Source organism: Malus sylvestris, chromosome 14 (assembly GCF_916048215.2).
Source record: "Malus sylvestris chromosome 14, drMalSylv7.2, whole genome shotgun sequence".
NCBI classification, from domain to species: Eukaryota; Viridiplantae; Streptophyta; class Magnoliopsida; order Rosales; family Rosaceae; genus Malus; species Malus sylvestris.
The window spans coordinates 1,516,795-1,528,627 of record NC_062273.1 but is presented as its reverse complement, the minus strand read 5'-3'; the positions used below and the strand labels follow the sequence as shown (position 1 = coordinate 1,528,627).

Sequence of the window (11,833 nt, the reverse complement as noted above, 5' to 3'; positions counted from 1 at the left end):
TAGAGGGAGAAAAGATGAATGTATGGACAACAATTAGAGAAAGGGGCCGGAGAGATGAAACCTAAGAATTGATTTTGCTATTTTTAATACTTTTCCTTTTTTTAATATGTTATACAATGTTTGAAAATTAAATTTTCTGTTTTGTTTTGTTTTTATTTTTATTTTTTTGGTTTCAATCCTTATGACACCATTTAATTGGATATGCAAGCTATATACTTGTGTCACGTCAGCTATAAGTGGACCCTAATTATGCCACATAAGTAAACATAATGGTTAAATTTTACGGAATACATATGAGCAAACTAAAGGGGAGTAATATTGAAAGTGGCGAATATTAATAAAATTGCGACTTTTGAGTTTCAAGAGGTAAAGTGAGATTGAAATCGAATTTCAGGGAGTAAATAACGGCTTTTGAGTTTCAAGAGGTAAAGTGAGATCAAAATCAAGTCTCAAGAGGTAAAGTGAGATCAAAATCAAGTTTTAAGGAGCAAAATGACGACTTTTAAGTTTCAAAGAACAAATTGAGATTGAAATTGAGTTACAGAAAGCGTAGATAAAAATAAGCTTATATTTTAAGTAGAATAAATATCATGTGACGGGTTTTCAAAAACATCGGATAGAATCTATCTGCATCCATAATCCTCCAAGTTGCATTCTTTGCTTATCCTCGTGTCCAAACACTACAAATTTCACGCTCTGGACAAAATGAGTCACTAGTCGTATACAAGGATGCATAAACACACACACACACTCTCAGACATGGGACCATTGTCCTGTGCTTAAATTCCAGCTTTTTCGTGAACGACACGATCCGATTCTGCCGCTCTCTCTCTCTCCTCCTCTTCCTCTCCCACTCTTCTTTTTGTGCTTCATTTTTCTCTCAATATTTCTCTTTTAAGTGAACATTTGTTTCTTGTTCTTCTTCTTTGTTCTCCATGGAAATGGAGGATCAGTACAACATGTCCGATCTCCGGCAACTCATGAACGGAGGCCGGACTCACTTCCCCTCCATCCCACTACAACCCCCCACTGAGCTCTTCCCGAACCACCACCGAGGACCTCCTCCAACTCTTCATCATCAACACCATCCGTACGAGCAGCTCATGATGATGGGCCGTTCTCAAGCCCACGAGATGATCTCTCGTGGGCTTCACCATCATCATGAGTTTCGCTCTCCGGACTCTACTAGTGCTGCCGGAGGTGTCACTACTCCTACTACTGTTACAGCAGCTCCTTCCCTTAGTGGCGGTGGCTTGGAGACTGAAGCTGGCGGGTGTCTTGGAGGCGAAGGGTCTGGAAGGTGGCCGAGGCAAGAGACTCTCACTCTTCTGGAGATCCGATCACGGCTTGATTTTAAGTTCAAAGAGGCTAATCAGAAGGGTCCTCTCTGGGATGAAGTCTCTAGGTATGTAAATACATACATATACACTTGTACAAGTATATAACCATTCATAGCACATACCCTAATTATCTGCTCTCTTTTTTATTTTTTTTATTTTTATTTATTTTTGTTCATTCTTGGTTTGTTAAACTTGTTTTGGTCTTCATTATTATGTGATCTCTCTTAATTAATTGGTGCATGGTAGTAATTTGGCATGGATGTTTAAGCAAAATCTTATTTTGGGTACTTCTATTGTGTTTCTTTTTATTAATTAAAAATAATTGAAGCAATTTATGGATAGTTTTTCTATGTTTTGAGTTGGAAAATGACTGAACAAGCAATTTCAGTTCATCAGCTTCGAACTGAGGTGCTATTTTTTTTTTCTTCATTCATTTTAAGATTTGATGATGACTTTCGTGTTGTCCAAACTGGCCCTAAATCAATTTGGGAACCCTTTTTCTATACGATTTCTGTATTGCAAATGTGACCTTTCAAGCACAAGTTTTTATACTTATTTCTGCAAAATAGTTAATACTTGTCCTATTCCATGCTTGAGTACTGTCAATCGACTGGTTTTTGTCTGATATTGGAAAGACATGATCTACAAGAAATGTAATTGCGCCCCCCTCCCCCTACCTCTCCTCATCCTCCTCCTTCTAAAGACTACACATTATCTTTCATTAGAATTTTTTTGAATGGTCATATGCTAAATTGGGATAGCGTAACATCATCATTAGCAAAGGAGTGATCATCACTATTTCACATGGACACAACGTTTAATGGTTATTAGCTTAGTCTATTTTAGAATTCAATTTAGGGTTTCTCTACTATTATCTTCTTCACACAATCAATCACTTTGATATCTTGCTTAATTACATGACACACTACTAGGATATGGATTTTTACTATTAAAAAGTGTTAAATCTCTTTTTGGGCTTTTTTTCCTTGTTAAAATCCAAACTTATTTTCTGCATTTGCCTACCATGCATTAATTAAATTTGTGGCAGGATCATGTTTGAGGAACATGGGTATCAAAGAAGTGGGAAAAAATGTAGAGAGAAGTTTGAAAATTTGTACAAGTACTACAAGAAAACAAAGGAAGGAAAGGCTGGAAGACAAGATGGCAAGCATTATCGGTTCTTTCGACAGCTCGAAGCTCTCTATGGAGAAACCACCAACGCCGTAGTCTCACCATCTTTACCTGCAGAAACCCATTTCGTCGGTAATAATAGTAGCAATTATCGTTGCCAAGCAGCCGGCAATGCTCAAGCAAATCAAGAGATCACTACTCCCTATCATCATCAATCATCTGATCAAAAGCACTGTGACAGCCTTAGCCTCTCGAATTCATCCGAGTTTGAAACCTCCTCCTCAGAAGATCAAGACATTAATAATGATGTCAGTGCAGCCGCAATGGACGATGATCCGCAGGAGGTGAAGACAACGAGGAAGAGAAGAGGGGGTGGCGGGGGGAGGGGTTGGAAGGCGAAGATAAAAGAGTTTATCGATGTGCAAATGAGGAAGCTAATGGAGAAGCAAGAGGAGTGGTTGGAGAGGCTAATGAGAACCCTTGAGCAAAAGGAGAGGGAGAGGGTGGTGAGAGAGGAGGAGTGGAGGAAACAAGAAGTTGATAGGGTTGAGAGAGAGCACAAGTTTTGGGCCAAAGAGAGGGCATGGATTGAAGCTAGGGATAAAGCTTTGATGGATACATTGCACAAGATATCGGGAGGATCATCATCAACTGATCAAGCAAAAGCTACTAATTACAATTCGTCATCACCTGATCATCATGATCGTGATCAAATAGTTCATAACATGAGTAGGAGTACCAAGGAGTTATTGAATAAGAAGCGAAAGGAGAATGCAAATTCAAGAAGTGCATCGGCAGCTTGTTACTTTCAGAGCAATGAGTCTTGTTCCTCATTATATAGTAGTAAGGGAGGGTATTGTGGTGAAATGAGTAATGAACAAGGTAATCATGATGGTTCTAACAATTCTCCTAATTGTGGGAATAATGCAAATAATGTGGGGAGCAATGCAGTGCCTGATAATTGTTTTCCCTTCTTGATGAGTGAGGGGGAGAACTTGTGGGAAAATTATGGATTGAAGCTCAGCACGGAAAGCCAAAACCAGTGATGACAATATTATATGAGGTGTAATATTATTACTTTGTACTAGGTGATCATCTGCTAGCTGCAGAAGACAACTTGCTCAGTTGCTCTAATCTAGCAGGAGGGTTTGAACTTTGAAAGGAGAGGTTTGACTTTTGTTATGGGGTTTAACAAATTTGAGAAAAAACCTCTCTCTCTCTCTCTCTCTCTCTCTCTCTCTCTCTCTCTCTCTCTCTCTCTCTCTCTCTCATGTGAGGTGGGGCTTACTGTATGATCGTGTAATCAAGGAGCTAACTGGGGGATATTTATGTGTAGGGTTTGATTGATGTTTTAATCATGGAACTAAAGTCTAAAGACATGGAATTTTTAGAGGGAAATAATTATAGATTTGGACAGGTTGCGGTGCTGCTAGCGTTGCGGTTTCATCCTAGCCAATATTTTAAGGTTTTATCCTTTATGGAAAAGTTTAATTCCTGTATCATGAAAATGGTCTTTTTTTTTGTGGGTTTTCATTTGTTTTAACCTCCATTTCTTTCATGTTACATGCATGAGTAAATGTTTCTTATCTTATGAACACTCATGACATGGATTTCAAGCATATGCATACTAGTTAAGATCAATTTAGTATAAAATCGCTTAATAACTTAGTTTTTAGCTCACAAATCTTGATCATTCAAAGTAGGTAGTTATAATTACACAAATGAAGGGTTTAGAACTTTAGATCGCTGAAGAGAAGTATTCATAATTCTATAACTTTTCCCAAATGTACATTTAACTAATCTTGTGGTTGAACTTGTTTTACACACATTGATCAAGTAACTCACAGAAAAATATAGTGGGTTTTACAAAAAATAGTTTTTTAGATGTTTTAACACGCAATTAAACATGTTGTAAATGTTATGCTGTTGTAGGCTATTTTCCTTGTAGTGTTTGTATTAGTGTCCGATGTAATGAAGCAAATAACAACTTTTTTTAACGACACGAGAAATTTTGGTTCAAAAAATGGAAATGTGAGATACTACCAGTTGAATTTCAATTTGATAGTAAAAGTGATTTAGCCAGATAGCGGCGAGGGAGGGTTGCGATAACGGGTTAGGGTTAGGATAGATTGAAGTTCGATTCTTTACAATATAGCCAAAAAAATAAAGCAAATTCCCTTACTCCATTGGAAGTTGCCTTCTCGATCAGATCGGATCAGATCAACATCAGCATATATAGCATGGCTAGATGGTACGTACTAGCTACAGAAAACTGCCAATATTTGGAAGCAGGCATGGCATGTGCAGCTGCTTAGCAAAGAAAACGTACGAATTGTATCTCCAGGAACATGTCATTATCTGCAATTAAAGCACTCCAGTAGTGATTTCCATTAAATTACAGCTGAGTGATATATATATATATATATATATAATACATCACTGAGAGATATTAATTAGTGTAGCAAATATCTACATCATTCTGCAGTAAAATATATACAAGACTGTCGGGAGTCTAGAGAATTATAATCTTTCATATACAGAAATATATAAACTTTTTCTTTTCATGCACGTTATTAAATATAAATTTGAAAGGTAATTGTTATTAAAATTCCAAAAATAATTTTAGCGTAAATGATTTATCGTTTAATTTATTAGCAGTAGTCGTACATAAGCTTTGAAACTCGAAAACCTCCTCCAACAAAGTGAAGAGTAGTACTATAATTGGCATTTTCTTCCAAATTATCCCTAAGCACATCAATGAGTGGTTGTATCTCACTCGAATTTAATAATCAATTTTTTTTTCTCCTTGCTCCTTCCACTTCTAGGCTCGTAACTCATAGGGTTAAAAGTATTTACTCTCACATCCGGATCTTATGTTTGATTCTTCATATCCTAATATCACTCGCATTCAAAAGAATGATAGAATGGGACTGTTGAATTTATTTTTTTCCTCCATTTCTTTTTGTTGAATTTTTTTAGGGAAAGAGGGTGGCAATCAAATTGAAGCTTATTCTTGCATAATGGGGGATTCTTTGTTGTACACCGGTGTATGTGATGCATTAGCTTGATGAAGGGTTTATGTTTTTAGGTTTTGCTGAACTAAAGTATTTAGATAAAGTACGTAAATCTAGCTATCAATTGAAGTAATGCATTACACACACCAGTTTATTGTAGAATTTTCAAGGCCGTGGGAAAACTATTTTCACATGTAGCTAGTGGAGAAGGTAACATTGTGATCCAAACACAGATCAGGTTAAGTCATCATACTCATATAACACTCATAAACACAACACAAACAGTAAACACTCCTGGACAGAGACTAATGACCGTACATAGGAAAGAGTAAAGAAGCTTCCCACCAAGGGAACCAAACATTGTAAGTCATTGTCACAGTTTCTTTCAAGTACGCCCATTTATTTTCCCTCTCTTTTGTTACTATTCTGATGAATCTCCTTCCCCAAACTTGCTTTAGTTTGCTTGTCCCAAGGCCAAACAGCTTCTGCTTCTGCTTCCTGCTTCTGCTTCCAGCTGCTTGAGACAGTTGAGTAGTTGAGTCATCCGCAGTCAAACCAGGAGATTACATGCATGACAATTTTAGAACTTTCAAGTTTGAGCAAAAAACTTTTTGTTTGGGGTGGGGGGATGCTTTTGCTTTGCTTGCTTCATGCTTTTGCTGATGTGACCACTTACTGAGCTGATATAAATAAAACACCAAAAGAAAAGAAGGGGGAAAAAATGAACTGTTACTGCTCTGCTTTTGCAGTTTATGGCTTACCCAAAAGGAGATGGATTGTCTGCCCTTCCCTCCTCATACCCTCCTGTTTTGTGCGATCATGGTTAAACTACATCAACATTTATTTTTTGTCTTATTATTTTTATAAAAAAATTAATATAAAATGTTGACTTGGCTTAATCGTGACCGCACAAAACAGGAGAGCATGAGGAGAGTATGAGAAGGGGAGGGAGACAATCCATCTCCCAAAAGGAGATGGAACCCGAAATTGGGAAAGCTGGCCATGCTTCCTCTGCTTTTTTAACCATCTTCAGACCTTACTGATACTTACCATGGAAAATTAATTTTAACCTACACATGTAAAATATAAATTATAACTATAGAAATAGAGGCCCTTAATCTTTATTTAAGCCCTGCAAAGTCAAGGGTTTAGCCCAATTGGCCCAAAAACCCAATTCAATTAGGTACATAGAAAGAATGAGCGTTATTGGTCCATAAAGATGTAGTATAAGGGATTGTTTGTTAGTGAATCTCATCCTATCCCAGCATGTGGCATATTGTGCTGGAAATTATTTTCGCACTCTTGTTTTCTCTTTCTATACTATTCTTATCTTATTATCTTAAACGGGGGCCATTGGATTTAATAATTAGAGAGAATCAAGGGACATATCAGAGAAAAAGTGTAGCAGGAGAAAACAGGAATGTGGAAATTGTTTTTGTTCCTTTGATTCGTTCATCAATCTTCTTCGCTCTTTGGAAGAATCGGATGAGTCTCCAATGGAATTTTTTTTTTTGGGGAGATTTATCGAATTTAGTCTTGAATTATGGGTCTTCTGACTTGTTCAGTTGTCTTCAAAGCTAAATGGTGGTTTATGCAGATTAGTCTTGTGTTTGGATGTGAATACAAGGTAAACCCGAAGCTTACGACGATCTAAACCTCAACTCGAATTTCACTCAATCCATCTAAAATTTGAAGAGCTCAAAGTTCCTAAAACAAAGGAATTGAAATACAATTGCACTCCGACTTACACAACGTTTGGTGCTTAGAACTGGATTGGATAAGTTTACTAAGCTTATAACCTGTGTTTAAAATACCAATATCGATGAAAATGTCGTGTAAATAAGAGGAAACATTGATGGATGATGTATGGATATGAGAAAGGTTGATGGATGATATATAGATATGAGTTGCTTTCAATCAAAATTTGCTCAAAAACATAAAAATTCAAAATAAAACTTTAGGGAATGTCAAAAGCTTAAATATAAAAGACAAGACAACGAACACGCATATAACCATTCAAGAAATAAGGGTAATTAAGAGCAGAATCAAATACACAAAAACTGGATTTTGGAAATTAGAATGCTTACCTTCAATTCAGGCAATAAAAAAGAACCTACATAGTTCTTTTGAACAAGAAAAGGAAACATTTTTCAAACTCAACATATGCCAATGGTCCTCAAGCCTTTTATTCTACCACCGTCCTAAAATCAGAGAGATCAAGAACAGAAATCCGAAAAAAACCCTAACACTATACGCCCGAGAATGACAAAAGCCATACACATACCGCAAGATAGTTTTCCAAAACCAAAACAAGAGAAGCAAGAACTGTAAATTTTTTCAGTACTTGTAATCCTTCACATGGAGAGACTCAGCGGCACCCTCACCGAGCTTGGCATCACCCTTGTAGGTTCCAAGAGTAGCCTCAGAGTTGGCCTTGGCCCTTGTGAGGAGAGCAGCCTGTGCCTTTGGGATGTTTTCCTCTTTCCCTGCCCATGCCTTCAGTGTGCTTTGCTGAAGAGCACGTCCGAAGGAGAAGGATAGAGACCATGGCTTCTTTCCCTTGAGTTGGTTCATGGCGTTAAGGTTGAGGGTAGCCTCCTCCTCACTCTGTCCACCGGACAAGAACACAACAGCAGGGACAGCTGCAGGGGTAGTGCGCAACAAGGCACGAACTGTATACTCGGCAATCACTTCTGGTGAAGCCTTCTTGGCATCAGATCCTGGAGTGACCATGTTGGGCTTCAACAGAGTTCCTTCGAGGAGGACATGGTGGTCATTAAGAGCCTTGTAGCACGCAGCAAGAACACGCTCTGTCACATCAGCACACTTATCGATGGAATGGGGTCCATCAACCAGGATCTCTGGCTCAACGATTGGGACTAGACCATTCTCCTGGCAGATGATAGCATAACGAGCCAACCCATTAGCGTTCTCTTGAATGGACAGCTGAGATGGCTCATTGGGGCCAATCTTGAGCACAGCACGCCATTTTGCAAACCGTGCACCAGCTTCATAGTACTTCTGGCAGCGCTGGGCAAGGCCATCAAGACCCTGGGTTGTGGTCTCACCATTGGTTCCGGCGAGCTCAACGGTACCCTTGTCGACCTTAATACCAGGGAGAACACCACCTTCCTTCAAGACGTCAACGAATGGCTTGCCTGCAGAATACAATACAACGAGTACCATCCCATGGAAAATTTGAGTAAATTATTTGCGAAAACAACAATCCAAAGCGAGCACAAATTGGAAAAGGGTAACAATTCATGCAACCAGAGGATTGTCAAAACAGGATTACTAAAAGAACAAGTACTCTTTAAAGCTTTACCCAAACTTCTCTTGAAGAAACAAAAAACGTTACAAAAACATACGAATTCTACAGATTTATTGATCAAATAAAATAACCACTGCACCTAATATATTGATTCCAAATACAACAGAACTAATAATCGTGGAATGCCAAAGTATCAAAACCTAGAACCTTCAATAAAAATACCTGAAGCAGTCTTCTGGTAGAGGGTTTCCTCAAAGAGGATCACTCCACTAAGGTATTGGAGCACATCAGGGGCAGTGAAGAGGAGCTCACGAAGAGCACGCCTGTTTGATTCAACATTCTCAACATTGATGCTGGCAAAACGTTTGCCGATTGTGCCAGTTGACTCATCAGCAGCGAGAATACCCTTTCCAGGGGTGCCAATGTAGGCAGCATTGGCGATAAGCTCATCTGCAAGGCATACAAAATTCAGCCAACATAGACCAGAAATCACAAAATATAAATACCCACATCAAAACATCTACTTTAAATAACCAAAAACGAGAAAATACAGAACAATAAAGTTAGGACAAGTCCAAATTCCCCTCATAGTCAACAAGGTAATGCAACCGAAGACAATATCAAAAAACCAATTACTACATGTTAATTGCTTCCAAAACTATTACAACTTCAGGTCAAAACAACAAATAAACAAATAAAAGGAGGAACTCACAAGGGTTAAGTACTACGAATAAGTAGATCATCACAAACATAAAAATGTAGGGTTTCAATTTAGATCAAAAGATCTAGATTTGGTACCAAACAACTTTGTCATTGTCAATCGAATCCCATACCAATAGTTGACTGAAAAAATCATAAACCCAATAAACACACTTGAAAATTTGAGAACTCTAAATCCATAAAATTGAGTTTAACCTTGAAGTAAAATCCAAGTCAACAGTTATTCCACCTTCACAAAGTAAAACCCAGAAGGCATATTAACTAGGTATGTCAGATTAGATCTAAACTTCAGTAATCAAATATACTAAAAAATAGTTTCAGGAGCAAAAACGATTGATTTTCTGAGAACCCAAAACCAGAATACTGCAAGAAATCTATACAGTATCGAAGAAACCCAAATCTGGTCGTCGGATCTTGACCACAGAAGTAAGATTCAATCACTCAACAACCACAACACACTTAAAAAAACATGGGTTCACGCATCAAATCTTGAAAACGCACAAGAACAATCAGATCTAAGAAATTAATCAAGACAAATATATAGATATGCAAAAACAGATCGATATGAACGAGTAAAAAAGTGAAGGGGATGAGTAAATTACCAGCGTATTTGCCTCTGTAAGCAGACATGTTTGATCTGAAGACTTGAGAGGAAGAAGAAGACGAGTTGGTTGCTTTCTGAGAGATAAAGAGAAAGATGGAAGAAAGTGAAGGGTGGGTGAGGCTTTTTATGTGAATCCGGCTCGAAAGTTGCTCTACTTGCTTGGCTTCTTTCCCACGTAAATAAATTATTATTAATTTTCTCTTTTTGTGTTTACTATTTTGCCCTCCAGACATTAATTGGACCTAGATTTATTTCCCATTTTGTATTAAATATATACGAATTCATTATGGTGGATTCTCTAGCAATTCAAAAAGAAATAATTATTTTTCCAAAAAGTTTGAATGAAAATAAATAAAGTTTTCTCCATTAATTTAGCATCTCCAATGAAATTTAGAAATAGTTAGCATTTAATAACACACGATCTTTTCATGTGTGCTAGGTTTAGTTTTGATTGGCATATCTTAATTTAAATGATTAAGAACATAAATTATCACGTAGATTTTGCAATTGCTTATAAGACTTGTTATTGCTAGACCTAATTTTATTGCAACACAATTTTGCAATAGCATTACTCTTTAGAGTCTTGATATATCAATTTCTTTTTTGTGTATTATTAATAATTCAGGTACATTGCATTAGATTTACAATATTAGGGTAGAACTCCTTATTTTTCTCAAAAAAAATAATAAACATCAATTTTCATTAATTAGTCTAATTAGGAGAAAATTCATGTGGGACGGTTAAAATATGCACATGCCTTTCAAAGGCCTTAACCAGTAACCACACACAATTTTTACTTTCTACACACACATTTATATTTTCTTTAAGTTGGAGCCTAATTTAATTACCAAAAAAGAATTAGAGCCTAAATTAATTGGAGGGTAAAAAAGTAATTAGGCACGGTGGTAGGTTTTCACGAAACCAGCTGCCGTCCTGTGATTAGGTTAAGTAGGTTGGAAGGTGGTCAAAAGGTAAAAACCAGCCAACCAAATCCTGTGGGGTTTGACGGCGACTCTGGTTTTGGTTTGGTTTTGTGAACTTGTGATACCCAAAACCAACACCGGCATTCTTGGTTCCGGCCTTTAAGCCAATGCTTGTCTTATTCTTTTTTTCAGCCTATATTCTGGCGAAAAATCTGCAACGTGAAATAAACGGGTGAGATTTAAAGAAACATATGGTATATTTTTACTGCCTTCATCTACTTCATTTTTATTTTGATGTATTTAAAGTTACAGGATATTATAGTCACATCATATATATTTTTTTTTAACATACGACATTATCTATGCGAAGAGAGTGAGAGTGGATTAAGTCTTACAATGGGCTAGCAATAATGTGGTTTAAATTCATCTTTAATAAGAATTGAACCTAAGATTTCTCACTTACAAATAAAAATGAACACCACGAAACCGTAGTACTAAGTGACTCCACATCCCCTTAAGAGCCTATATTTCAAGACAAATTGTATTTATCTCTCCTATATTTGAGATCCATGTCTTCTTTTTTTATTATGCCAAATCAAATTTAATTTGTTTTTGCACAAATTGATTGTTGAAGTATACAAAGAAAAAGCGGCCAAAACTACCCCTTGAATGAATGGCATTGTGTGTAGCTAGCTTCTCTAGTGTTGGCAGTTTTGACTTTTAGGATACATAAACTTACAACGTGAATGTTATTTCCAAAGAAATTTCTTTGTTTTTGTAACAATAAACAACCCATCAAACGCTCTGGAATACCCCTTCAATGTCTCTCC

The 11,833-nt window shown here is 37.1% G+C and overlaps 2 protein-coding genes across 2 annotated transcripts; one reads left to right on the top strand and one right to left on the bottom strand.

Annotated features, from left to right (window-relative positions):
• The first annotated feature begins 729 nt into the window (after nucleotides 1-729).
• On the top strand, nucleotides 730-3,935 carry LOC126600581 (trihelix transcription factor PTL-like). Its single transcript, XM_050267167.1, has 2 exons — nucleotides 730-1,405; nucleotides 2,389-3,935. Exons 1-2 carry the CDS (start codon nucleotides 936-938, stop codon nucleotides 3,515-3,517), a joined length of 1,599 nt encoding a protein of 532 aa, XP_050123124.1. The 5' UTR covers nucleotides 730-935; the 3' UTR covers nucleotides 3,518-3,935.
• A 3,600-nt stretch (nucleotides 3,936-7,535) lies between these two features.
• LOC126599534 (fructose-bisphosphate aldolase 1, cytoplasmic) lies at nucleotides 7,536-10,238 on the bottom strand. Its single transcript, XM_050265925.1, has 3 exons — nucleotides 10,079-10,238; nucleotides 8,979-9,206; nucleotides 7,536-8,643 (listed from the first exon to the last, which is right to left on the bottom strand). The coding sequence occupies exons 1-3, from the start codon at nucleotides 10,104-10,106 to the stop codon at nucleotides 7,823-7,825; spliced, it is 1,077 nt and encodes a 358-aa protein (XP_050121882.1). The 5' UTR covers nucleotides 10,107-10,238; the 3' UTR covers nucleotides 7,536-7,822.
• Nucleotides 10,239-11,833: the final 1,595 nt, after the last annotated feature.